This window comes from Panthera onca, chromosome C1 (assembly GCF_046562875.1).
Source record: "Panthera onca isolate mPanOnc1 chromosome C1, mPanOnc1 haplotype 2, whole genome shotgun sequence".
In the NCBI taxonomy this organism is placed as follows: domain Eukaryota; kingdom Metazoa; phylum Chordata; class Mammalia; order Carnivora; family Felidae; genus Panthera; species Panthera onca.
This window is the reverse complement of record NC_138346.1, coordinates 110,293,736-110,321,055: the sequence shown is the minus strand read 5'-3', so window position 1 is coordinate 110,321,055 and position 27,320 is coordinate 110,293,736. Positions and strand designations below refer to the sequence as shown.

General features: G+C 50.1%; 1 protein-coding gene and 1 long non-coding RNA gene across 9 annotated transcripts; one reads left to right on the top strand and one right to left on the bottom strand.

Moving 5' to 3' along the window:
• Positions 1 to 2,675: 2,675 nt before the first annotated feature.
• PROC (protein C, inactivator of coagulation factors Va and VIIIa) lies at positions 2,676 to 14,164 on the bottom strand. Of its 8 annotated transcripts, XM_060624849.3 has the most exons (10): positions 14,037 to 14,164; positions 12,792 to 12,878; positions 12,018 to 12,140; positions 11,305 to 11,471; positions 10,030 to 10,054; positions 9,777 to 9,914; positions 9,462 to 9,596; positions 6,308 to 6,447; positions 5,295 to 5,412; positions 3,105 to 4,132 (listed from the first exon to the last, which is right to left on the bottom strand). In XM_060624849.3, exons 1-10 carry the CDS (start codon positions 14,080 to 14,082, stop codon positions 3,555 to 3,557), a joined length of 1,557 nt encoding a protein of 518 aa, XP_060480832.1. In that variant the 5' UTR covers positions 14,083 to 14,164; the 3' UTR covers positions 3,105 to 3,554. The 8 variants fall into 8 exon arrangements, with proteins under 8 accessions (XP_081652513.1, XP_081652514.1, XP_081652517.1 ...); XM_081796387.1 differs by having other exon boundaries at positions 2,676 to 4,132; positions 9,462 to 9,914; XM_081796388.1 differs by having other exon boundaries at positions 2,677 to 4,132; positions 9,462 to 9,914; positions 12,792 to 12,882.
• Positions 12,056 to 25,380, top strand: LOC144617179 (uncharacterized). The gene is made up of 3 exons (XR_013557349.2): positions 12,056 to 12,168; positions 23,058 to 23,629; positions 25,228 to 25,380. It is a non-coding gene; the product is annotated as an uncharacterized LOC144617179 (long non-coding RNA).
• Positions 25,381 to 27,320: the final 1,940 nt, after the last annotated feature.

Here is a 27,320-nt window from a genome sequence, read left to right as displayed (position 1 = left end):
ATTGAGTAAAGCAGATTACCCTCCATAATGTGGGTGAGCCTCATTCAATCAGTCAAAGGCCTTAAAAAGACCAAGACTGACCTCCCCTGTGCAAAAAGGAATTCTGCCAGCAGATGGTCCTTGGACTAGATCTGCAATTCTTGGGGTGCTTGGGTGGCTCAGTCTGTTGAGCGGCTGACTTCAGCTCAGGTTGTGATCTCAAAGCTTGTGAGTTCAAGCCCCGCATCAGGCTCTGTGCTGATAGCTCAGAGTCTGGAGCCTGCTTCAGATTCTGTCTCTCTCTCTCTCTCTCTCTGCCCCTCCGCCGCTCACACTATGTCTCAAAAATAAATAAACATTAAAAAAAAATTTAGATCTGCAATTTTTCCCTGAGCCTCCAGGCTGCAGTCTGTCCCATCAGATTTTGGACCAGCCAGGCCTCCATAATCACACAAGGCAATTTGTTAAAATCTCTCTCTGTTAACTTTTGTTTCTTGATAAGTATATTTGAAGATATAATTTCCCTCTATGCCTTGCTTTAGCTGTGTCCCACAATTTGGCATTCAATCTTACTATTTCTTCATTTTTTAATGATTTTTTTTTACTAATATGTAGTTTGAAAATGTACAAGATTTTAAAACATTTTTTGTGAATTTATATTTGCATTGCCTTTTGGCTAGAGAGGAGGTTCTGGATCATAGTGAGCCTTTGGAATTTAGTCAGGTTTCCTTCTGGCTCAGTATATTTTTATAAGTGTTCCTCATATGCTAAAAAAGAATCACTCAAGCTTATTAATTTTATTGGCCAGGTATTCTACATAGCCACTTATTTTTTAATCTGTTTAATTTATTGGTTTCTGAGAGAGTTTTAAAAATCTCCAAAACAATTGTTTCTTTCTTCCTGCACTTCTGTCAGTTGTTGGTTTATATATTTTGAGGTTATATTGTTAGAGGCACATACTATGATGATTACACGATTGATTCTTTCATCAGTATTTAATGTCCATCATTGGTGTTTAAGATATTTTCCCCTTGGTTTCCATTTTATCCATTATGAAAATCACTATCTTAGCTTTTTGTTCAAAATCATATGGACTTTCTATTATTATATATGTTCAGTCTTTTAAGTTTTTATGTTTTTATGTTATGTTTTATGTTTTTATGTTAAGTTTTTAAGTTGTGTGTAAATAATATATGGTCAGATTGATTTTTTTTAATTTGAGAGTTCTCTCTTTTACTTGATAAGTTTAACCTAATTACATTTATCGTTATTTCCATCTTATTCCATAGTTTCCATTTACTATACTTTCTTCTTGTCTCACTTTATAGTTCATGTCCATTTTGAGTTAGTTTTCGTACAAGGTGTGAAACTCAGATTCAGTTTCATTTTTTGGCCTATGGATGCCCCACTGTACCAGCTTCCTATGAAAAGGCTCTTCTTCCTCAATCGAATTGCTTTTGCAGCTTTGTCAAAAGTCAGGTGGCCATAGTTGTATGTTTAACTTATATCTAAGTACTTCATTTTCTTTAGGGTGCTTGGAAGTGGTATTGTGGTTTTAATTTTGATTTTCACATAGTCATTGTTATTACACAGAAATGCAATGGATTTATGTGTGCTGCTTATTTATTTTTATTCTCCTTTGCTTTCTGTTGGACAGATCAAGTTTTCTCGCATTGATTTAAAAGCTGTATCTTTGTTCTTGTTTTGTTTGCCCTTAGGACCATTCCCAGAGATTTTAGATATTTGTTTTTATAATTTTCACGAGTTTCACTAGGGAGCAGGTCAGTAGAGCTCCTCGGGTCATACCAGAGCTTCCTCACCCAAGCTACCATGCTAGTTAACTGGCTTCACCAGAAACTTGCCTGGGGCAAAGACGTCCAGCACGCTGTCACTCCCAATCCATTACATCCCACTGTGAGTGTCAGGGATGCTGGCTCAATGCATTCATCAGGAGGTGGTTCCAGCCCTGGGCCTGGCTTCCTCCCACTCCCTAGCTGTCCCATCTACCCCTTTGCTGCATCTGTTAGGAGATGGATCCTGCAGGCCCCTTCTCAGGCATGCCTCCTGGGGTCTCTGGTCTATAATAAGCAGTTGTGGCTCTGACAAGCTGGGTATAACCACAAGTCAGGGCCTCCTTCACTATTGACTCACTTGTGCTGTCCTTTTTCAGATTGCTGGTCTTCATTGTCATTGGTACTGAGGCTCAGAACTAGGGACTATCCAAGCAAAAATGGCCCTTAAAGACCATCTGGTCCGGTGGCTTTCAACCCCAGCTACACTTTTAAATAAGCTGGGGAGTTTTTAAATTATCAATGTCAGGGTCCCCCACTCTAAATCAGTTAAACCAGAATCTCTGAAGGGGCAACTGGATGTTTGTAAAAATTCCCCAGGAGGCTCAAACGTACAGCCAGGATTGAGAACCATTTAATGCTGTCATTTAATCCCTTTATTTTACTGATGCCCAGAGAAGAGAATAGCTTGGCCACAGCTACACAAAGAGTGAGATTCGTTGTACGACTTTAGCCCAATTGTCTCAGCTTCGTCTCACCTCTGTCCCTCTTTATCAAGTACATCCTTACTTATTTCTCTGTCTCATCCAGTTATGCCTATAAGGCTGGCTCAACACAGAGCCGCCTACTTACTGCTATTCATGCTCATGTGAATTTTTTTTTTTTTTTTTTTTGAGAGAAAGTGCACGCACACAAGTAGGGTAGAGGGGCAGAGGGAGAGAGAGAGAGAGAGAGAGAGAATGGATCTTAAGCAGGCTCCACACTCAGTGCAGAGCCTGATACAGGGATGGATCCCACAACCCCGGGATCATGACCTGAACTGAAATAAAAAATCAGACACTCAACCAACTGAGCCACCCAGGCACCCCTTTGTGAAATTGTTCTTAAACAGCTTCCCCAGCTGTGAGCTCATTCTGAGCTGAACCAACACCTTCTGAGTCTCTGGCTACTTCCCCCACTGGGCTGATAATGGCCTCCATACCCAGCAAGTGCTCAACACAGCTGCCCTCCAAGAACAGTGAAGAACACACAGGGGCACAGGGGGTTGGGAGTCAGGCCTAGATCTGAATCCTGATTCCACCATGTAACCCTTCCTAAACTTCAGTTTTCCCCTCTGTAATGTGAGCTTAAAACCTCTACCTTCATTGTTGGGTGTACTGTAAAGCTCTGACTTCTAGATCTCTGCTTTGTGCAGTCTCCTTCCAAGGCCCTGGGAGGGGCTTCCACAGTTTTATGGTCACATTTTTTATTCTTTTTCATAAAAAGAGCCCCTCCCCCAAATGTTATCAGCCTCAGACTCCACCAAATTTGGCTCAGCTCTTCCCCACCCCACAGAGCTGAAAAAGACTGTATTCATAAAGTGTGGGACATGCAGTAGATGTTCCACAAATGTTACTCCCTTCAGAACAGCCCAGAAAAGGGATGCAAAGAGAGACAGAACTATAGCTGGTGTGCTTGTTACATGTCCCCTTTAATGTCTCAACTGTTGCATTCAGCCATCCAGCCCCACTCCCCAACCCCGTTCCACGAGTGGCCTCTGGGCTCCAGACACAAGCCTGAGGGAAGCTAAGGCACCTGGCCCTCGAGCGAGGCCTCCTCAGCTCTAATGTGGTTGTGGATCCAGTCAAGGTAGCGGCTGACTTTAGTGTAAACGCCATAATTGTGGAGGCGCCCACAGCCCTCGCCCCAGCTCACCAGGCCCACCAGGAACGAGGTGCCGCGGAAGGATGCAACCATAGGCCCCCCACTGTCGCCCTCACAGGCATCCTGTGAGTCCCCAAGGATGCCCGCGCACAGCATGTTCTCAGAGATCATGTTGTGCATGGCCTTGATGCACTCGTTTTGAGGGACCACGGGGACCTTGATGAAGTTGAGAACAAAGGTGCGGTTTCTCTTGGTCTCGCTGCGATGGCCCCAGCCAGTCACCACCGTCTCCTGGCCAGCCTGGGTGAGCTCACGTTCCGCAAGGCCACTGTCAGGGAGGCAGATGGGCACGATGGTCTGTGAGAGGATGGCGGGCTGGGCCAGGCGGAGCAGTGCGATGTCATTGTCTGAGGTGCTTTTGCTGTAGTTGGGATGCATGAGGACCTCCTTGATGTCCAGGTCCATCTCCCACTTCTCCCTGCGCCGCAGGTCATACTCACCTATGGGGCAAGGGGGGCAGTCGGAGTGGTTGGGGGCAGCACCAGGGTCCGCAGCTGGAGCAGACGCCACACATCCCAGGCACTGCCATGGGCGCCACAAATCTCACATCCCTTCCAGGTGCCGTCTTAAAGGGGTGGAAGGCTGGTTGGAATTGAGGCCTCACTCACAGATGGGGCAGGGAGGCCTGGCGGCCGTGGGCAGTGAGCAGGGAGGCCAGGGACACAGAGAGGAGCCGCAAAGGGTGTGTGGAGCTACTGTGGTGCGGAGACACGCCTCTCCTGCCAGCACTGCTGGCCTGAGAGCAACGCAGCGACAAGCAACTGGGGGGGAGCTGACAGGGCAAGAACAGCAAGACACAAGACCCAGAGGGAAGAACCAACAGGACACAGGCTCTGCCGGGGAAGAAAGATCAGATCACACACCAGAGACAAGATCCTCCCCAGCAAGGCTGATGGCTCCTGGAGGGGCAGGGGTGGGGGAGTTGGAGATTCTAAGCCCAGTGCCACTGGAGGCCACTGGCCATTGGTTGTGTGGCAGATTATTGCAGGGAATGTGAATTGGTCATTCTCAATACAGCTTTTCCTTCTTTTTTCCGCATGGACAGTGGAGAGCCCCTTCAGAAACTGGTACAGAGTGGGGCCTGGACTCAGGGCCCCGGGGACCACTGCAGCTGCCTTGCTGTGGCAGATGCCAGAGTCTCTGCCACTCAGCTCCATCAGCTTCTCAGCCTGTGTGAAGCATGGCCCTGGAGCCAGGTGATGTAGATCCCTTGTGGGTGTCTTTACCCGACAGTACTGGACGTCCACACGGCCTGCTCCATGTGAGTGGGAGTGAAGAGGCGTGTGTGTGTGTGTGTGTGTGTGTGTGTGTGTGTGATGCCCCCCTCACTTTGCAAACACATGTGTGTAAGCACCTGGGCACCAGATTTGAAGAGAATCCCCACCTGCCATATACCAGGTGTCACTGTGTCTCAAATCCCACCAGGGGAGTGGCTTGGTCAGGGGAGCACTGAGGTCTCTTCTCCCCAGACACCTTCCGTGGAGCTCAAGCCACCTCTTGTTCAAGCACCCCGAGGATCAGGGTCCCCAAACCTGGCCAGGCTGCTGGCACCACCCCTCCTGGAGGCCTCCGAGGCCCCTCCTGCCCAGCCCCAGTCCGTACCGAGCCTGACCATGAGCTTCTTAGAGTCCTCCATGCAGTGGGCCGCTGTCAGCACCCAGGACGTGTGGATGAGCACCGCCCCGCAGGCCAGCTTCTTCTTTGAGTCCAGCAGGATCACCTGGAATGGGAGTGGGCAGTGACATCACCACAACTACCCCTGACAGCTCCAGGCCAGGGTCCATGGCGTGCAGCACAGCCATGGTTCTCAAGCCTGAGGTGCTGGCTGCGAAAGTGGATCTTTCCTGTTCCCTAGTCACACAGGCACAGACCCATGGCCCTTTGCTGGCATTTTCTATTTCTGCCTGTTTTACAGAGTTGTCCTGTTGTAGGGCCTCTCCCTGCCTTTGCCCATGCTGTTGCTGTAGTTATTCTCCACAGCACCCAGAGAGTTCTACTCACCCTTGGGGCTCAGGCTGGGACTCAAGTCCCCTGAGGAGCCTTTGAAGCCTGAACAGGGATCCCTTGGGGTTCCATCAGGCCCTGTCCCACTGGCCATCCTGGCTTTGGTCCCATTGAGTCGCTGTGTTTAGGAGCCCGACCCTCCCAGAATCTTTGAGCTCCCCAAGGCCTGCCAATCCCCTGCTTATTGATTTCTGTACCATCCAATGCCTGGGACCAAGTAAGTGTTAGCAGCCACGGTGAGGCTGGAGCGGTATTCAGGGTCAACCATCCCTCCCACCTCTCTCCCAAGCAAAACACCTCTCCCATGAGCTGGGCCTCCACCTAAAATTCCACCGGCAGTGCATTATCTTTCCGGCTCTTTACTAAAATGATGGCTTGCCTTCCTGTATGTCCACCACATGCCCCTGTGCTCAGCCCATCCGGCCCTGGCTGCTATCCATCAAGTACCTCCAGCTTTCCCCCCAGCTTTCCCTGAAATGGCTCCGCCATTAGCACAGCCCCCCACCCCAAGCGAAAGCAGCATTTCCCCTCCCCATCTGGGCATCCTGAGTGGGGGAACTCCCAGCAGGGGCTCTGTGATTCCTCACCCAAGAGGCTGCTTCTCCTCTCACCTGCCAGGGGCTCTCCCCCCATCCGGATAGCTTCCCATTGACGAGCCTTGGATCTATTTGGTCAGCTTGGCTTGTGTCACGTTTCACAGTCTTGCGCTTCTTCTCCATTCGCCTCCCTGGCCTCCCACAGGGGAACTTCACTGAAGTAGGGGAAGCTGGTGAGCTCCTGCCAGGTACTGCTCCCTGAGACTGCTCCCTCACCTTTGTCAACTTCCTGCCTGCAGCCTAGTTTGCCCCATTGTAGGGGTAAAGGCATATGTGATGCTTAGGGACCCAGTTACAGTAACCTGAAAATCCCCTCTGTTTGACTCTGGCAAGAGTCAGACCAAGCAGCATCACTACCCATCCGTGTGTCCTTGGTCAGGTTGTTAAACTTCTCAGAATTCCCAGGGCCACTGGGAGTAATCCCTGAGATACATAAGTAAAGTCTCATGCTGGGATGCCACCAAGCTCCTAACACAGGTAAGAGATTATGGGGAGGAAGTGGTAGGCGTTCCTGGAGAGCCCCCAAAGTAGCTCTGAGCACAGTTGTGAGGTCCTCTGCCAAGGGGAGAGAGCATGTGATGGAGCACGGAGGGCTGGGAGGGCTGCCAGAGTCTGCTCATGATGGACCATACATGCCAGGCTGAGAGATTTAGACTTGTAGGAGCAATGGGCAACCATCAGCAGGGGGATTGCATAGTGGCAGAGAATGGAGACAGCAGCAACAAAATTCCAGAAGCCAGACATGGTAGCTGACTTGGCTATCTGAGAAAGCAAAAATCTCAGCCAGTAATAGGGGATTCTAGGAGCTGACTGCTTTTATTACCAGACACCACTGCCCCCTGCCTCAGTGCTTCCGAATAACACAGTATAGGTAGGACTGCAGACAGAAATGTTGAGTTTGGAAAGGAAACTACTAAAGCCCTAGACCTCTGTGCCAACCCCCCAGTGGCTTGACTCTCTTCTCCAAGCATGCAGAAGTCCATAGGGGTATTCTCTGCACAGGGGGAACCAGAGACTGTGCATAGCCACAGGAAAGAGTGATGTGCAAGACTGACCAGAGGGAGTAACCCAGACATCTGCAGCTTCCCTGCCCCACTCCAGGGGGCTGGACTCTTCCCTGCTCTACTCCAGGGGGCTGGACAGCAGGCTGGACCCACCCAAACATGAACCTGGGGGATTCCTCTCAGGAAATGGCCTAAACACCTGACAGGCTGGGCAGTAGGGATTCTTCCAGGTGACCTGGGCTTTCCAATGGCCTCACAGGAACACCCACAGGCCACCAGGTCCACCAGGCATTTCCTTGTAAGTTCCTGTGAATCTCTATTTCAAAATAAAAAGTGAGACATTTCTTCTAAGTAAATGGATTGGAATACAATGTTGTGGAACGCTCCCTGAAAGAACACAAAGTCAAAGAAATGAAAAATAGAAGGATAATAAAATGAAAAGAGCAACCCAGAGGAAAAAGACCTGAATAATAGGATGTCCAAAAAGAGAGAACAGAGAAAGCAGCAGGGAGATTATCAAAGAAATAACTAAGGAAATGTGCCCTGAGGCCGAAGATATGGGTGCACCTAGGGCACTGTAGGTCGAATGACACAAGACCCATGGTGAGGAGCAACCTGCTAGAGTTCATTATACCAGTTGTAAAACTCTCACTTCCTTGTACATATACAAAGTTGATAAAATGTATAAGAAGGAGAAGCCAGAGGTATAAGGGGAAATGGGATGCCAGACTGGACAAGGTGTCTTTAGAAAATAAAGCCAGTGGGACCTCATCAAAATAAAAAGCTTCTGCACAGCAAAGGAAATAATCAGCAAAACTAAAAGGCAACTGACAGAATGGGAGAAGATATTTGCAAACAACATATCAGATAAAGGGTTAGTATCCAAAATCTATAAAGAATTTATCAAACCCAACACCCAAAAAACAAATAATCCAGTGAAGAAATGGGCAAAAGACATGAATAGACACTTCTCCAAAGAAGACATCCAGATGGCCAACCGACACATGAAAACATGCTCAACATCACTCATCATCAGGGAAATACAAATCAAAACCACAATGAGTTACCACCTCACACCTGTCAGAATGCTAACATTAACAACTCAGGAAACGACAGATGTTCGTGAGGATGTGGAGAAAGGGGAACTCTTTTGCACTTCTGGTGGGAATGCAAACTGGTCAGCCACTCTGGAAAACAGTATGGAGGTTCCTCAAAAAATTAGAACTACCCTATGACACAGCAATTGCACTACTAGGTATTTATCCTAAGGATACAGGAGTGCTGTTTTGAAGCGGCACATGCACCCCAATGTTTATAGCAGCGCTATTGACAATAGCCAGAGTATGGAAAGAGCCCAAATATCCATCAATGGATGAATGGATAAAGAAGATGTGGTATATATACACAAAGGAGAATTACTCAGCAATCAAAAAGAATGAAATCTTGCCATTTGCAACAACATGGATGGAACTAGAGGGTATTATGCTAAGCGAAATAAGTCAGAGAAAGACAAATATATGACTTCACTCATATGAGGACTTTAAGATACAAAACAGATGAACATAAGGGAAGGGAAGCAAAAATAATATAAAAAGAGGGAGGGGGACAAACATAAGAGACTCTTAAATATGGAGAACAGAGGGTTACTGGAGGGGTTGTGGGAAGGGGGATGGGCTAAATGGGTAAGGGGCATTAAAGGAATCTATTCCTGAAATCATTGTTGCACTACCTGAAATCATTGTTGCACTATATGCTAAGTAACGTGGATGTAAATTAAAAAAATAAATTAAATTAAAAGAAAGAAAGAAAGAAAAAAAAAAAAGAAAGAAAGAAAGAGAGGAAGGAAGGAAGGAAGAAAGAAAGAAAAAAAGAAAATAAAGCTAGCCGGAGTAGTGGAGGAAGATACCAGAGGTCTGGTCCCCTACATCCGCTCACAGTTTGGGAGATGAGTGACCTATGGGCTCATGCTCCTCCGGAAAATTGTCCCCAAGGTGAGCAGGGGCACCTGGAGGGAGGCAGGTAAGTGAGGAAAAGAGCAGGTGGGGGCACCCCCCAAATCTGGGACGGACCCCAGGACCGAGCACGCGGAGCAGGGGTGGCGCATTTCCTCGCTGGCTCCTCCGAAGCCTCCCCGGGCCGCCCCCTCCCCGGGTTGGGGGGCTCACCCGTGGGCTCGCACTGCAGGTGGTCGTCCCCCAGCTTGTAGCCCGGCGCGCAGCTGCAGCGGCGCCCGCCCTCCTCCTCCAGGCAGTAGTGCGCGCAGCCGCCGTTGTCCAGCGAGCAGTTGGAGAAGCTCACCTCTGCGCGGACAAGGGAGGGGGCGCCGGGAGGGCACGGTGGCGCGGCGCGACCGGCACCCCCCCTCCGCGGGGGCCCCTTCCCTTTTCCCGCCCCCACCCCCTCCCCGCCCCGCGGGGCCCGACTGCTCGCCCCTACCCCCGCCCCCCCTCCCCGCCCCCTACCGCGGCCGGCCCTCTCACCGTATAGGCAGAAGCGGCCCTCCCAGCCCGGGTCGCAGTCACAGCGGAAGGCGCTGATGCCGTCGATGCAATTGCCGTGCCCGCAACACGGGCTGTCGCACGGGTGATCGGGGGGTGGGGCCACGCACTGGTCCTCGTCTGCGACATGGCGAAGGGGTGTCACTGGTGCCACCAGCCCGTCCCCGTCCCTCCTGCGGCCCAAAGAACCCGAGGGGGCACGGGCACAGCGGCCTGGGATGGAGAGCGCACTCACCGATGTACTTGGCCCAGAAGGCCAGCTGTGGAGAGAAGGGGCAGCATGAGGGGCCGTCAGCCCGTGTGTGCCTGGGGAGCCCGCGGGTCCCCTCCCGGGTCCCACCCAGGTGGGGCAGGGGAGGGAAAGGCTTGTCGGGCAGTGGCCAGCCAGGGTAGGGCCACACTCCTCCTTGCCCGCACCTCCTTTGCCATCTCCACCCCACCTCCCACTCACCCCACCCTACCCCCTTTGCGTCTGGAAGCCTGCTCTCTGGACTGTCTGCTACCACAACAGCCTCTGTAGGGGAAGGGACCCCAAATCCCTCACCAGGCTGCTCAGCCTCCTTCTTGCCCCCATCACTCCTTTAGGCTTTTCTGGACCTCTCATGCTCATGGTCTTTCCCTAAGCCAGCTTCTCAAAGTTGAGACCTTGTGGGTTAGATGCTGATTGCTGGTTCGGAAGGTCTGCTGGTCTAACCAAGTCCCTGCTGCTGCTGATGGTCTGGGGCCACCACACCTGAGATCCACTGCTGGATGCCTAACACCAGCAGGCCCCTGCAGCAGTGGCTGTTCTCTGTGGGGCCTGGGAGATCTTAGGGTGAGGTGGGAGAGCCATGGGAGGGATGTGATCTGCTCAGATGGTGGCTGCAGAAAGTCCTTTGGGCGTCAGCCGAGGAAGCCATTTGGGAAAAGAGGCCGTGGGGATCTAGGCCACGAGGTAGCAGCCAAAGGGGCAGACCAGAGCTCCCCCTCAGCCTGGGAAGGCCCTACAGACAGCTCAGAAGGGGCCCCCTGGTGGCAGCACAACTCTTTGTCCTAGTAGTTCAAGTAGGCCCTTGGGGATGGAGGGGGTCTGAGTCCTGTATCAGAGAGCCACCTCTCTTACCAATCCATCCTTCCACCTCAGGGCCATCACAGAGCCCTGGGAGCCAGAGAGGACATGGGCTCTTCCCTCAGATCCCCTGAGCAATCAGATTTAGCCCCTTGAGAATTTGAACTGAGGCACAGAGCAAGTGCATGTGAACAGACATCAGGACAGACACCCTGATGGGCAGGTGCGTGGCTGGAAGCAGAGAAGGTGGCATTTTGGCCACAGAGAACAGGCGAGGCAGTAGTGGCCAGTGGCGGGCAGAGAGCAGGCTGAACTTCCTGCAGTGGGACTGTTGGGAATCCCAGCCTAAGGCTTCCCCGACTCCCAAGAGGGCCTCAGCAGTGGAGCCCCAGCTTGCTCATCCTGCAAGCCCCCGCTGGCCACCAGCCTACCCGCCCTCTTCAGCCAGCGCTGCAGCCTTACTGTGTCATCCACATTTTGGAAAATCTCCTGGGCCTCCTCCAAGTCACAGATCTCCTCCACGCACTCCCGCTCCAGGCTGCCGGCCCGGAGCTCCTCCAGGAAGGTGTTGGCTCGCTTGCGGATCCGCAGCACCCGGTGGGCGAGCTCTCTGCTGGAGAACACTGAGTCTGGTTTGGGAGGAGGGGGAGCTCACTTTGGTGGAGGGGCCTGAGGTGGGTGGGTGCTGGGGTAGGGGCCGCACTGCAGGGAGCCCAGTGAAGCCAGGAGGGGTTTTGTCTCGGACCCTCCAGACTTAAGACCCCTTCTCCTCTGCCCTCTTCCTCCACAGACAGCAGATGGCCGGCCTTGAAGGACAGAGGACTTGGCCACTCGTGTGCTGAGCCAGGCAGCCCTCCCTTGGGACCCAGCCTGAGCTCCATGTGTGACCTTGAGCGGGTGGCTTTGCCTCTCTAAACCTCAGTTTATTTATGCAAACATGAGGAATAATGGTGTCAGATGGCACAGGGCCTGACACAGAACTGAGCACCCAGTGCTACGTGCTGCTGTTATTACCAAGACTGCAAAGTTCAGTCGGTGGCATTTCTCTGAGTACCCCTGTGCCACCCTGTGTTGATGCTCTCCCTCCTCCCTCCCAGCTCCTCCTTGACCTCCCTAGCAGGGAGGAGCACTTCCCAGCCTTCCCTTCAGGCAGGCACCGCTGGAGGACTGCAGACCTGTCTCCAGAGCTCTGAGAGGTGTCTGTTGGGGACAGCTAGGATGGAGGGACCAGGTCAGGGAAGTGAGGAAGAGAGGCTGGAGGGGCTGATGCAAAGGCCAGGAAAGGAAGGCATCAGAGTCTGGATAAAGAAGCCAAGTGGACCACAGGTGGGAGTGAACCCCGCCCCCCCCCCACCCCCACCCCAGGCAGATGAGCAGCTCAGGAGCAGGCACAAATGCCAACAGTAGCTGGTGTGCCTGGGGCGAGGGCGACACTGGCAACTCATTCCCTCTCAGGCCTCAGAAGGTGCCCTGGTTTCCTCCTGTTGGCTGTGGGGGCTGAGGGAGGGGTGGGGCAGGGCTGTCACCTCTCAGGTCACTGCCTTGGAGGAGAGGCCGCCCTGCAGCTGGGTGGGGTGGTGGCCAGGCCTGGCTTTGGCTGTTGAGGGAGCAAGTACTTGGGTGGAGGGGAAAGGCCCCGGGGGACTCTGTGGCCTACTCCCAGGCTGGAGGAAGGAGCTTCGGGACATGACCCCCAGGGCTAACTGCATCACAACAGTAGTCTGCTGTCACAGCTCCCCCCCACACCCCGCAGCCTCCACCCGCCAGGGAGTAGCTGCTGGGTTCCAACAGCTGGCCTGCAGGGGACTGTCAGTCACTTCCTCCCCATGTGTGCCTCTCACCTCCCCATGAGGCCCAGAGGAGATGCTGTGCGGTGTGAGGGCCTCGTGTGGCCTGAGAGGGCCTGTGAAGACCGGGAGGGTCCCAGGGAGGGAGTAGCGTGGCCTTACCAGGAGGAGCTGGTGTGGCGGAAGTTCCCCAGATGGTCACCAACAGGAAGAGGCTTGAGAGTTGCCACATTCTGAAGTTGCTGACACCTGTCTGAGGAGGACTCCTGAGCTTCCAGAAGCCCCACCAGCCCTGCTCTGCCTGCTGGCCGGCCCCCCGAATGGCAGCTGAATGCAAGGACTGAGGCTGGGGGGGGGGGGGTCCCTGTTCCCTAGACAGAGAACCACTGGCACCTCAGTGTCCTTGCGTATGTGGGGCTAAGGTCACAGCATTTCCCCAGAGTCTGAGGGATGAAGAGAAAAGGAAGAAAGGGCATGGAGTCCTGGGGAAGATCAAAGGTGACTCAGCACAAAAGGGCCATGGCAGCTGAGCCCAGAATGTTCCTGCCCTTCTTTGTCCTGTTCTTTGGTGAGGGTTAGGGGGTGGTGCCGTTGCTGATCTGATGGCCAGGCTAACATTTATTGGACATTCGTGGTGTTTTCCCAGCAATTGGTACATGGTTCAGAAGCCAGGCCACCAAGTCAGACCACTTGGTGCAAATCCCAGCTCCGGGACAGCAATACTGGGCAGGATACCTAACTGCTCCTTGTCTCAGTTTCCTCATTTGTAAAATGGTTAGAAAAGCTGTCATTTCTGCCTTATTGGGGTTACTGTGAGAATAAAATACAATGCTCTAAAGACAGGGTTTGTGCACAGCAAACGCTCAGTAAATATCGGCTTAGACGAGTGAAGTAGCTTACTAAAAACCCACAGCCAGGACACAGCAGAGCTAGGACCTGGCCCCAGGCCTAGAATCCTAGCCCCTGCCCCAAACTACCAGCTGCCCTACAAAGCCCCAGAAGTAGCCCTGCCAGCTGGAAACCTAGGAGGGAGTCCTCCGCTGCCTCCAAGCCCCAGGGGTAGGCCTGCCTGCCCCATCTGCAACCTCCCCCACTCCCCAGGTTTAGAGGTGAGGTGGGGGAGGACAGCTCCTGGGCTCCAAGCTGCCCCTGACGATGTCCTTCGTCCCTGGAGGCGCTCTGACAACTTCTCCTTGCCTCAGAGTCTGGGAAGAAGGCCCCTTGGAACTGTGGCACCCAGGCCTGAGGAATGCCAGCAAGCGCCCAGGCCGGCCTTGTGGCAGGGCCCTGATTTCCCATTAGCCCAAGCTCTAGCCAGCCTCTCGAACCCTGGCTGGAGGATTCAGCCTTCACATCTGCCCATCCCTCCTCCACCCCCCTCACAGACCTGCCTCGAAGGGGACTTACTGGGGTGGGCCAGGGAGAAATTGCAAGGTCGCCGTCCTGCCGCCATGACAGTCTGGACCTCGAGTTAATCCATAACCGCAAATATTTGCTTGGCCCTCAGTGCTGAGGCCGCCCCCTCCACAGATAAACAAACAGGCTCCCAGCTCAGGATGGCCTGGTTTGCCCAAAGCCCACCTTTGTCCACCAATTGGTGCCAACCAGGAGGGAGGGAGCACTTGTCAAGCTGTCTCCAGATGTGGTCTCATTTTGGCCTCACAGTGGCTGCCTAAAGGAGGGACCTTGTCCTTATGTTGCAGATGGGGACATTTTTACCCAGATATATTGCAGTTTTCCCCAGACCAGCGCAATTGGTAATGATCCCATATTTCACCAAATCTAGGATGCCATTAACTGTAAGATGCACCTATTTTATGTGCTAGTATAAAAGGAGGAAAAAACACTGTCAATTACATAGTGATACACTATCCCGATTTCTGATTTTTGTGCTGAAAAGATAAGCCTCTCAGGGTCCCTACCACGTGAGTGCCAGGCACTGGGCTAGACCCTCAGCTCCAGTCACCCCTATAGCTGCCCCCTACAATGGCACATGGCTACTCTTATAATCTCTCCTTTGCAGATGAGGACACTCAGAAATCTCTTATTCGTTGCCCAAATTCACCAAGCTGCTAAGTGGCAGACCTGGAGTAGACTCAGGTCTTCCTGGCACCTCTTGGCCGCTTTTGTAAACAAGTGAGAAAAACAGACTGGGTCCCAGAAAGGCTGTTAGGATGCTGGGAAAGAGCCCTGGCGCTGGTCCTTAAGTCTGCCAACATTTATTAGGCATCTTGCTTCCCTGCATGCACCATATGGGACATGCACCCATTTCTCCCATATCCAACTGGCTACCGGAGGACTTGACCACACCCCTCAAAGCTGGACCCCCTGCAGGGGGCATGTGACCCTGCCCCCATTGACCTCTGGGACTGCACAGGAAAGTCACCTGACCCGGGGGTCGATCAGATTCTCTACCTCGGTCCCAGGAGTAGGGCCTCCGAACTCTCATTCCACTGTGAGCACTGGCCTGGGCGTCCGTGTCTGGGCCTAAAGCAGAGGAAGCTGAGGAGGAGGAAGATACAGATGAGTGAGAGAGGCAGAGACAGGAGACCTTAGATACCCAGGAAGCTGAGGGAGCAGCAAGGCGAGGCCCCTACCTCCTGAGTGGACACATCCTGGCTTTAAGCTCTTGAGGGTCCTCTCCTCTCCTAGGAAACCCCCCTCTTTCCTTAACTTCCTTTAAATTGACTGGGGCAGCTCTGGATCCTACCATGGGAGGCCACCTAGGCGAGTGCAGCACCATGCCTGGGCTGTGGGGCTACAAGCCCTCGTGCTGCCCACACAGGCGCTTGAGAAGGCAAAGAACAGGGTGAGGGGAAACCGGCACAAGCTGGGGTGGCCAGGGAAGGCTGCTGGAAGAGGTGGGGCTTCAGCTGGAGGTCACAGGACTGGCAGGACCCTGGTAATGGAGGAAGGGCCCTCAGGAGGAGAGGGAGAGGGGGCAAGGAGACAAACAGCAGGGGAGGTGCTGGCATGGGGAGGGGTGGAAGGGAGGGGGAAGAGGAGGAGGGAGTAGAACTCGGAAGGGAACCTGTGGGAGTGGAGAGCCAGTGGCCATGTGGGAGGGTCTGTGGCAGCTGCTTTGAGAAGGGGACACGCGGTCCTCAGGACTCAGCAGGAAGCACGGAGACCATATGCTTGACCACATGAGACAGTGGAGCGCGCCCTGTCCTTGCTCTGGTGTCGCCCTTCTAAGTGCACACTGTTCTAGGCTAGCCTCTCCTCCACTCCGCTTCCTGCTGCCCCCCAGCGCCAGGCACAGTGGGTGTTCACTGAGACCCCCCCCCTCCTTCCCTGCCCCACCAGACTCCTCACCTGCCACTTGTCCCCCCCCCCCCCGCCCCCCCTCCCCAGCTAGCCCAGACGGTCATTGCCGGGTGAAGCCTACCTAGGGCGCCCACGCCGGTCCTGAACGTGGATAAGGGCCTCTGCCTGCTGTGCTCACAGCCCCACCCACCCGGAGGCCCAAAGCCCTGGCTCCCAGGAGAGTCAAGGCAGCTGCGGTGGGACAAGTGAAGGATGCAAGGACCTGCGGAGGCCCCGAAGGCTGCCCAGAGAAGGGCAGGAGGTTCTTCACGGTTGTCTGCCTGCTGGGGCACTGCGGTGGGGGAGCCTGCCTCCTGGGCTCCTCGCTGGCTGGCAGCGCAGGGGACCCGGACGACCTCCCTGGAGGGGGGAGGGTCCCCACCATCAGCTAGTCCCTGAGTTGTGCTGGCTGAAAGGCCGCCATCACTTGAGGAGTGCTGCCGCGAAGCCAGGGGTCAGTGCTCCAGGAAACCGGTTTCCATCCGGGCCGCTCCTCTGGTCCCGAGGGAGGGTCCAGGCCGCTGTTCCAAGGGGCCGCCTGGCCTGGCTTGGGGGGCACTGCCGATTTGCCTTGTCGCCGCTGGGGTGTTCCTTCCCAGGTGTGAGTCACCCCTGTTGGCCCGAAGTCAGGCTGACTCCAGATGCCACAGCATCACAGCCGTGAACAGCAAGGAAGGACCTCCGTTGGCAGGGTATTCGCTGCATTTGTGAGGACACAGGCAGAGACATAAGAAGCAAAGGTGTGTGGGGCGGGGCGGGGCCGGGGGGGGGGGGGGGGGGAGGTGTGTGGCGCAAAACCATGAGATGGCCTCCAGCATGGTCATCCTCGAGGTCAGGCGCACACGGGTTTAAGGTTCATCTTGGCTCCCTCAGCCTCAATTTCCACATCCGTAAACTGAGGCCAAGACTAGTGTGCACCTCAGGTGGTTGGTATGAGGATTGAATTAAATATTTTCTACAAGGTGGACAGAGACTTTGGTGATCAGTCAACACCAATGTCCTCTCTTGGCTCCCCCTTGTATCCTAGAGAGACAGCGAGGTGTCAGGTGAAGCTTGTGAGGATCAGAGCCCTGGGGAAAGTGGGTGTCCCCGTTGATAAGTTCCTGTGAAGGTGTGCAGGAGGTGGGGCAGGAGAGGCAGGACAGGGAGAGGCAGGGACAGCTGCCCTGTGTGGGGCAGCTCAGCAGCAATGGGCTGAGCATCCAGAGCCCCCAATCTCCCCGGGGCTGGGGTGTACTCTTCCAGAGCACTGGCTCTGACTCTCTGACCTGCATGGGTGGCAGAACCCAACCTGAGCTACCCCTCCTGACCAGAGGGGCGGGATGGAGACTCATGGGACTGCTGCAGGCTCTCGCCAGCTCCCCGGCATCTTATCCCTTCCCTCCTGCAGGAAAGCCTTGGAGCTGCTCAGGGCTCAGCCCAGGTCAGGCAGGGAAGAGAGAAACTGGACAGGCCCTGGGGAGCTCCCCTTTAACAAGTGGAGATGGACGGATGCAGCCTGATGTCAATGGCACAATGACACAGATTCTTTAAAAAAAAAAAAAAGTTTGAGGAATAATTTTCATACAATAAAGTTAGCTTTTTATAATTTTTTTAAACATTTATTTATTTTTGAGAGAGAGACAGACAGTGCAAATGGGGAAGGGGCAAGGAGACGGGGAGACACAGAATCCGAAGCAGGCTCCAGGCTCTGAGCTGTCTGCACAGATCCCAGCAAAGGCCTTGACCTCACAAATCGCAAGATCATGACCTGAGCCGAAGTCAGTCGCTTAACCGACTGAACCTCCCAGGCACCCCCGTTCTATTTGTTTTGACAAATGTATGTAATAGTGTAACCACCACAATTATGATATGGGACATTTCTGTCACCCTGAAAATTCCGCTGTGCCCCACCAGCAGCCTCTGGCAACCCCTGATCTAGACTCTGTTGTTTTTTCTAGAATGGCATATAAATGGAGTCCTACAGTATATAGACTTTACGACTGGCTTCTATCACTCAACATAAAATAAAGCTTTTGAGACTCTTCCATGTGGATATGGGTATTACTAGTTTCTGTAGCTGAGTAGTTTCCATTATATGGATATACCACAGTTGGTTACCCATTCACCACTTCTTGGCTATTATTTATTTCTCTTAATTTACATCCAAATTCGTTAGCATATAGTGCAACAATGATTTCAGGAGTATATTCCTTAGTGAGTTCTTAGCTATTATTAATAAAACTTCTAGAACATTCATGTAGAGGACTTAGTGTGGCTATGTCTGCGTTTTTCTTGGGCAAATATGTATAAATGGGACTGCTGAGTTGTTTGCATTTTTCTTGGGCAAATATGTATAAATGGGACTGCTGAGTTATGTGTAAGTACATGTTTACTTTTACTAAAAAACAAAAACAGGAGCACCTGGGCGGCTCAGTTGGTTACGTTTGACTCTTGATTTCCGCTCAGGTCAGGATCTCCTAGTTTGTGAGTTCAAGCCCCGCGTTGGGCTCCACAGAGCCTGCTTGGGATTTTCTCTCTCTGTCTCTCTCCCTCTGCCCCTCCCTCCCATCTCTCTCAAGAATAAATAAATAAATTAAAAAAATACTGTTAAGTAAAGTGGCCATACCATTTCGTGTTCCCACAAGCAAAATATGAGTGTTCTAGTTGTTCTGCATCCTTCCCAGCACTTGGCGTGGTCAGCTTTTGGTTTAATTTTGTTATTTTTAGTCATTCTACTGGTGTGTGGTAGTATTTCATTTCATTTCCCCGATCACTAATGATACTAAGCATTAAAAAAAAAAATTTAAAAAAATAGCTTGCTGGGATTTTGAATGGATTGAGTTGATTCTATAGAACAATCCGGGGAGAAGAGACATCTTAAGAATGTTCTTGTGATCTATTAGTGTGGTATTTGTCCCCATTTACTTAGGTCTTTGTTAATTTCTCTCACCAGTGTTTGGTAGCTTTTAGCATATCGACCCTGAACATATTTCGTTAAATTTATCACTACTTATTTTGTGTTTTTAAAAATGCTATCATAAATGGCATTTTACATATTTCAATTTAAAACTGTGTGCTACTGGCATATAGAAATACAATTGATTTTTTTTATTGAGACTTTGTTCAGTTCTATTGAGATAAAACTAACATATAACATTATAGTAGATAAAGGCATACAATATGATTTAATATATGTATACATTGCAAAATGATCACCACAGTAAGTTTAGTTGAAGTCCATCACCTCACATGGATATAATCTTTTTTCTTGTGATGAGAATTTTTTAAACCTACTGCCTTCGTGACTTTCATAAATACAATACAGAATGATTAGCTATGGTTACCATGTTGCACATTACATCCCCAGAAGTTATTTATAGCTGGAAGTTTCTACCATTTGACCACCATACCCCTCACCCCCACCTCTGGTAACCAATAATCTGTTTTTTTAATCTTTGAGTTCAGTTTTTTTAGATTCCACATGTAAGTGAGATCATACAGTATTTATCTTAGACTTCTTTCCTGATTCGACAAGCATGTGCTGGGGTGACCAGCCATCCCAGTTTGTCTGGGACTGTCCCGATTTTAGCACCAGAAGTCCTACATCTGGTAAACTCTTCCCTGGGATGAGAAAAGTCCCAGTTTTCAGTGACAGATATAGAAGGTTAGGGAAAAGGTACAAAATGCAAAGGTGACCACAAAAAAGAGGGGCTGAAGGTGATACTGGTTGTTGTACCGAATGGACCCAGGACTCCCCCAGTATCTGCTGCTGACGAGGACAACTGTGACCTCTGCGACCTGCGGTTAATGATCATGCATCGCCTATTATCACACCACCCTGGTGATGACCTAAGTGCACTCTAACTGGGAGCACAGACATCCGCTCTGCCTGTGAGTTAACTATCATGCTGTGTATCTAGACAGTGCTGGTTTGATTTTTGACGTGGTGAATATCGTGACCATAATTTTTTTAAGAGTTCAGATAATGAAAATGAGAATGATTACAATATCAATGCCAGCATGAACCAGACGTCACGGTCATTTGGAAAGCTGAGAGATTGTGTTATTTTAATGGCAGCTGGATAAGGGAGGTAAATCATCAAAAAGGGCATACTGCACCAAATGGAGAGAAGATTTTGGGATTGAGCATGGTGGACAAAGGAATGTAAAAGACGATTCTCACAGGTCCTCAAGGAAACAGGCAAGTACTTCTAAATTAATCAAAAGAGGTTTTTTGGGGTTTTTTTTTTTTTTTTTTTGGTCTCCCCCGAAGACCTCAATTCTCAATTGAAAATAGTGGCTGCTTGGGGCACCTGGGTGGCTCAGTCGGTTGAGCATCCAACTCATGGTTTCAGCTTAGGTCATGATCCCAGGGTTGTGGGATGGAGCCCTGGATCAGGCTCCGAGCTGAGTGTGGAGCCTGCTTGGGATTCTCTCTTTCTCTCCCTCTGTCCCCTCTCCCCCTCAAATTAAAAAAAAAAAAAAAAATAGTGGCTGCTGAATTAGCATGGGCGTACCATATGAATGAATATATTGCTCCTTTGATTGTTCTATGACACCGAGTAAAGTTACATTTCCTCATTCAGAGGCTGTACCTGAAATATCCTGTGGGTGAACCACAGATAAAATTTTGATAACAGATGTGTTGCCCCTTTACAGGGCAACAATCATGCTTACCATAGTATACAGAGGACTGAGTCCAACCATGGCAATAAAGAAAGGTTCTCCTACCTCTTAAGCACTTTGATTTGAAAAGTGGAGTTTCAAATGGTCTTTTTGATTTCCGGGAAGATTTTAATGAAACTTCAGGAAAAAAATTTTAAATGTTGATATACAAAGGAAGCACTGCTTCCCTTCACATTTGACAGTGCGAATGTCAATTTTTGCAAATTCTGTTCAGGCTATGAACCATTACCAAATAAAATGAAAAGGTCTTACCTGCCGAATGTCCTGCATACATGGGTAATGGAGTGTGGTTTGCTTCCTGTGATATTGAGGCTTTCCCAGTGAAAGGTTTGGTTATTTCTCAGTTTCTTCAAAATATGCAAAAGCACTTAATGAGCTATTTGATGTTCTAGCAGTGGAAGGAGACAGTCTCCTTTACACATATGTGCCTATGAGAGGGCTGTCATCGCCGCCAGTCATGGAAGAGATCTTAAAAAGTTAGGCTACCATCAAATCATATTTTCAAAGTGTAGGACAAGAAGAATGTCCTCTAATTTGAAAACATATTGAGAATGAGAATGGAGAAAAGGATTGCATTCAAGTGGAAATTTACAAATGGTTCTTTCCAAAACTGACGATCTTTGAAGAGGCCAGAAGGATCCTGAAAAAGGATGAACTGACAGCACCTGAGGTGTTCAATGTTCTGTGTAGGAAATAACAAAAACTCATGTAATAAAAAATGACTCAGTTTCGGGGAAGTAAAACAAAATGTCACTGGAAGAGGACAACCAATTTAAATTTTTTTTTTTAACGTTTATTTATTTTTGAGACAGAGAGAGACAGAGCATGAACAGGGGAGGAGCAGAGAGAGAGGGAGACACAGAATCTGAAACAGGCTCCAGGCTCTGAGCTGTCAGCACACAGCCCGACGCGGGGCTCGAGCTCACAGACCGTGAGATCATGACCTGGGCCGAAGTCGGATGCTTAACCGACCAAGCCACCCAGGCGCCCCAGGACAACCAATTTAAACAGGACTTTCTCACTTCTTTACTAAGACTGGAATTTGTAATCCAACTTTAATATCATAAGCTCAAATATCTCTGCTTTAAAACCATTTTCACACACAGAGAAGGAGAGAGAGATTACAAAATTACATTTTGTAATTGTATGACACGCAGGGTGCTTCAAAATGTTTAAAAAGGATGCAACTTTAGGTGTTGAATTTATTGATGCAAAGGGGCTGACAGAACAGCTGGTCTACAAAACCAGCCTACAGATACAAAGAGGATGGGCATTTTTGGAGAGCTGGAAGCTAATCCCTACAAGTCTAAAAACCTGCTGTTGTTAGTAAGATCTAAAGTATTCCATGCTCAAATGATTTCGTTGAGAGGATCGGTACCTTGATGCCATCACACTGGACTGACAGCACGCATTAGTGTAATGTGGGCTTAATAAACGCAGCACTACAAGTCAAAGCATAGGATGTTTGGCCATACCTAGTTAGACCACTACATAAAAGAAGGGTTTCCTAAAGGCTGCCGCAAGAAAACAGAAAGAGGTAAAAATATCCACTGCATCATAGGACAGAAATATCATTGCTATTTTTAGTTAAATATTGGTAATATGTTTAATTAGTCCTACTGTACTTACATTTTCCTCTTAAAAAGTCTTACATGTATGTATCTTTTTTTTTAATACTTTATTTTTGTTGAGTAGTTTTAGGTTCATAGCAAAATTGAAGGGAAAGTACAGAGATTTCCCATATATCCCCCCCAAGTCTCCACCCCCACTGCATAGCCTTCCTGCCCCCCCATCACCATCTCCACCAGAGTGTACATTTGTTAAACTAACGAACCTACCTTAACACATCATAATCAGCCAAAGTCCTTAGTTTACATTTGTGTTTCCTCTTGATGTGGTACATTCTAGGGGTTTGGACAAATGCATAATGACATGTGTCCATCGTTATAGTATCACACGTGGTATTTCCACTGCCTAAAAATCATCTCTGCTTCATCTATTTCTCCCTGCCCCGCCCCCCACCCCACCCCCAACTCCTGGCAGGGGTTTCTTACTGTCTCCATACTTCTGCCTTTTGTAAATTATCGTAGAAGAATGCCATGGAATCATACCATATGCAGCCTTTTACATGTATGTATCTTAATACAAATTTTAACTATCCAATAATGAGTTAAAATAAATTGCTGTATCAGAGAATAAAAACATTATATAACTATTTTTGTATTTCTCACAAAGTAGTCCTACTACTATTAATTGCCATTAATAATCGTATTGTTCTGTCTAAATAATAGCATTTATGTAACACAAAAGTAAATAATATAGGATATATCATTTCCAGTAAATACCGATTTTTCATATTTCATATTTATGATTCTAATAAATGATTTCAAATAAGCTATTTTTCATATTTCTATGTTAAAGTAATACATACACACGTATAATTATTTTTTACAGATTATCACGGGTTGGGGAGTCTGGTACGGCTGGGCCCCAACGTGGCTCTCTAAAACTGTTCACGGGAACACACGTCCCACCTCCTCGCCTGAGTTCCGTTTAACGCTAGGGATGCAGAGCCTACTAAGACCCGGCCGCCATCCCCAAGAGGCTCACAGTGGCGAGGAAGCCAGACCCATAACAGGCCGGCCGAGAGCCAGGCCGAAGGTGCCAGGACGGAGGTGGCCCAGGTAACTCGGCCCCAAAGAGGCCCTCTGGGAAGGCTGCCTGGAGGCGGCGGGGCCGGACCTCGGGTCGCGGGCTTGGGAAGAGCGGAGGAGCGCGGCACGCCGGCCTCTCCGGGCGGGAGGGCGGCCCAAACGGACTCGCGCGGCCGGGTCTCCCTCCCCGCCCCTGCCATCCCCGGGCGCCCCGCGTCCCCCGGGCCATCCTATGCCAGGCTCCGCGCGGGTCGGAAGCCAAAGCCGGAAGGGCCGGTCCTGCGGCGGGGCGTCCTCTCCCGTCGCCAGCGCGGCCGCCGACCTCGTCGCCGGCAAGCCCGGGGCCCCGCCACCCTCCCGCTGAGTCAGCCGGTGAGTCAGCGCCCCCTGACCGCGCCGCGTCTGGGCCGGGATGAGGGCCGCAGGGCGGGGGCGGGGAGGAGGAGGGAGGTAGAGAGGAGGCGGGGAGGAGGGCGGCGGGGAGGGAGGGAGGGGGGAGGAAGGTGGCGGGAGGGGAAGGGGGGAGAGGGAGGGAGGGGAAGGGAAAAGAGGATGGGGAGGAGGAAGGAGGGGGAAAGGGTGGAGGGAAGGAGGAATGGAGGGAGACAGGGAAGGGAGGAAGGGCAATGTCCAAAGCAAGGGTTCGCCACCTTTGGCCTGCCGGCCAAATCTGGCCTGCCTTGTTCTCGTTCAGCTCAGGAACCAAGAATGGATTGTGCATTTTGTTATTGTTGAAAAATACGACGAGAAGTATTTTGTAACAAGTGAAAATTATATAAAATTCAAATGTCAAATTTCAGCGTCCATGAAAAGTTGTACTGGAACAGCAACGCTCATGTGTTACATCTGTCCATGACTGCTTTCAGGACATTGGTACTGGGCAATTATGACAGACTGTATGGCCCCCAAAGCCTTAAGTGTTTACTAGGTCTACCTTTACACGCTTGCGGTCCACATTCCAGGGGTGCTCAAGGCCCTGGCTCTTAATTAAGGCAACACTGTCCTTGGAGAGCACATTCTGGGGCGGGGGTGGGGGATTCCCACCCTGGGGAGCCATTCCAGCCCTCTAAGCCTTACCCCAGTGTTTGTCCACCCAGCAGGAGAGCCTTTCACCCGCCTCAGGCCACCTTCTGTCGGGGCTAAACTTGCTGTGCCCTGGGGCAGGGGCCTCCTCCCTGCAGCCTGGGGACCCAGGATTCTTCCCTACAGTCTTTCAGAGCTCTACCCTATGTGGTGTGATGGGGTCCCCTGGGACCACATGCTTGCTTGGAGCTAAGCCTTGTGCTCCTGGTTACCCATTAACCAGCTTAGTCCTTACACAAAGTTTCAGGGAAGTCAGGCCTGCACATTTATTGCCTTGTTGCTCCCAGGAACTTTGACAAGCCCCATCACCTTCAGCCTGGGGCTGACTGTCTTGGTGATCCAGGTTCTGGCTTTAGGCCAGTTGTGGCTTAAGGCAGTATTTTTGCAATTTTTTTTTTTTTTTAAACCTCCATCCTCAGTAAGAAATACATTTTACATTGCAGCAAAGTTTCACAAAAAGGTTAAGTTTCACCTACCCTCCCATTACAGGTGATTACTCCTACCATCGTCTGTTCCTCTTCTGTTTTTTTACAAATGATGATCACCACGGGGTGCCTGGGTGGCACAGTCAGCCAAGTGTCCAACTCTTGATCTCGGCTCAGGTCATGATCATGCTGTTGGAGGGTTCAAGCCCCACATCAGGCTCTGTGCTGACAGAGCAAACCTGCTTGGGATTCTGTCTCCTGTCTCCCTCTCTCTCTCTCTGCCCCTCCCCTGCTTTCTCTCTTTCTCTCTCAAAAATAAATAAACATTTAAATAATAAATTAAAAAATAAAAATGAGCATGAAACACTAAACTGATTTTATGACTCACTCATAGGGTGCAAGCTGCAATACGAAAGACGTGTTTGATGGTATCCAGACATAGCTGTCTTTTCTCTTTTTCAGCACAAAGCACAGCAGCAGAAAAGGCCTCCTTCACCTGTTGGCAGAGGCTTCCTGGCTCTCAGTCTTCATGACTCCCCTAGATGCCCTTGACCTAAGAGAGAGCCCTCAACTTCCATTTATTGAACAATAAATACACATATCTGTTTGTTTCTACCTGACGTGCATTTACCTGGGGGTGGGAGAGGAGGGGAGGAATTGGGGACAAGGACTTACTCTTCACTCTACCTAAGTGCTGTTTGAATTCTGTCACATACGTATTAATTTAAATTTTTTATTTAAAATCATTTCAAGTCGGGGCACCTTGGGTGGCTCAGTCAGTTAAGCCGCGGCTCTTGATTTTGGCTTAGAAATCTCACGTTTTCAGATCAAGCCCCTTGTGTGCTGATAGGGGAACCTGCTTGGGATTCTCTCTGTCCCTCCCCTACTCTTGACCAAGGGCCCTTGAACAAGTGGGCTCTTTCTCTCTCTCTCAAAATAAACAAACTTAAAAAGAAAATAAAACTACATTAAAAAAATAAAAATAAAAACATTTCAAGCCTACAAAAAGGTGTCCGGAACACATGTAACAGTGCTGTACTCACCACCAAGTTCATGCATTCTATCTTCCTCTCACTCCATCCTCCCCACAGACCTCCTCAGTCACCCTCAGCATTCCACCCCCCACACCCTCCCAGTGAAGGAAGTCTCAGAATACTTAACATTCCCAGCAGTGGGCAGTGCTGACAACTGATCATGTCAGAAGTTTAGTTGGAAGTTATTTGCCATCCTTGTAGTCTGTCCCCTCTTGACACTAGCTACCAGCATGCAGTCTTTTCTATTTTGAAAATTTAGACTTACAAAAAAAAGTTGCCAGTATAGCACCCTTTGCTCAGACTGCCCTCATGTTAACGTCTCATCTAACCACAGTGGAAGGACCAGAGCCAGGGGGTTAACAATGATCTAATACTAGGAATTCATCTACTAATCTGACTTGAATTTTGCCAAGTGTCCCATGAGCATCCCGTTTCTGGTCCAGGATCCCATTCAGAATCCCACATGGCATATAGCAGTCCTGTCACCTTCATCTTCAATCTGGAATAGTTCCTCAGTCTTTCCTTGCCACTGCAACACTCTGGCGGGTTATTTTGTAGGACAAACCTCACTGTTTTCTCCTTACTAGGCAAAAATACTGCAGAAGTGATGTACCCTTCTCAGGATGCCATATCAGCTGGTGTTGATGTGTCTAATTACTGGTCATAATAATTTTGATCATTTGGTAAAACTGGTGTCTTCCTGAGGTTTCTCTGCTACAAAGTTACTGTTTTCCTTTGTAATTAATCAACATCTTGTGGGGAGATACTCTATGAGTATATAAATACCCTGTTCTCTTCATCCTTTTTCTTTTTTTATAAATTTTTTTTAACGTTTATTTTTGAGACAGAGAGAGACAGAGCATGAAGGGGGGACGGTCAGAGAGAGGGAGACACAGAATCTGAAACAGGCTCCAGGCTCTGAGCGGTCAGCACAGAGCCCGACGCGGGGCTCGAACTCACAGACCGTGAGATCATGACCTGAGCCGAAGTTGGCCGCTTAACCGACTGAGCCACCCAGGTGCCCCACTTCATCCTTTTTCCCCACTAACTTTAGTATCCCTTGATTCTTGTTTGCAGTGGTTATTACTGTGGTTTTTACCAAATAGTGATTTTTCTAGTTCCACTGTTCTTTCTACATTTATTAATGGGAATTCTGCTGTAAAAAGGAACTGTAGCTTTCCCCCATTTATGTAGTCCATTATCATTATTTTTTTAATTGCAAGCCAAACTGTATCCAGCTTTATTAAAGACACTTTTCATAAACAATCATGGTATTTCAGGCAGGACGTGGGGAGACAGTCATTAACAGCATACAACAACATTCAGACTCCCTTCTTCAATGGACTACCCAAATCAGAACGCCTCTCTGCAACCCTGTGAAGTCTTCATCTGGTGCTCTGAACATCAGAGTGAGGGCTGACATTTCACATCTAGCATGTTGTTTAACAACTTTTCACAAGCCGACCCCGACTTTCAGGAAATGAAATGAAAATGACAGAATTATCAATCTTAAGACCCACA

Excerpts from the sequence above, each read along its gene's own strand:
- PROC (XM_081796387.1), bottom strand. The coding sequence starts at position 14,082 with ATGGCGGCAGGACGGCGACCTTGCAATTTCTCCCTGGCCCACCCCA. Across the intron at positions 11,472-12,017 it reads TCTCAGAGCTCTGGAGACAG|ACTCAGTGTTCTCCAGCAGA; the intron begins GTCTGCAGTCCT and ends CTCCCAAACCAG. Across the intron at positions 6,448-9,461 it reads CCTGCAGTGCGAGCCCACGG|TGAAGTTCCCCTGTGGGAGG; the intron begins GTGAGCCCCCCA and ends CCCCTACTTCAG.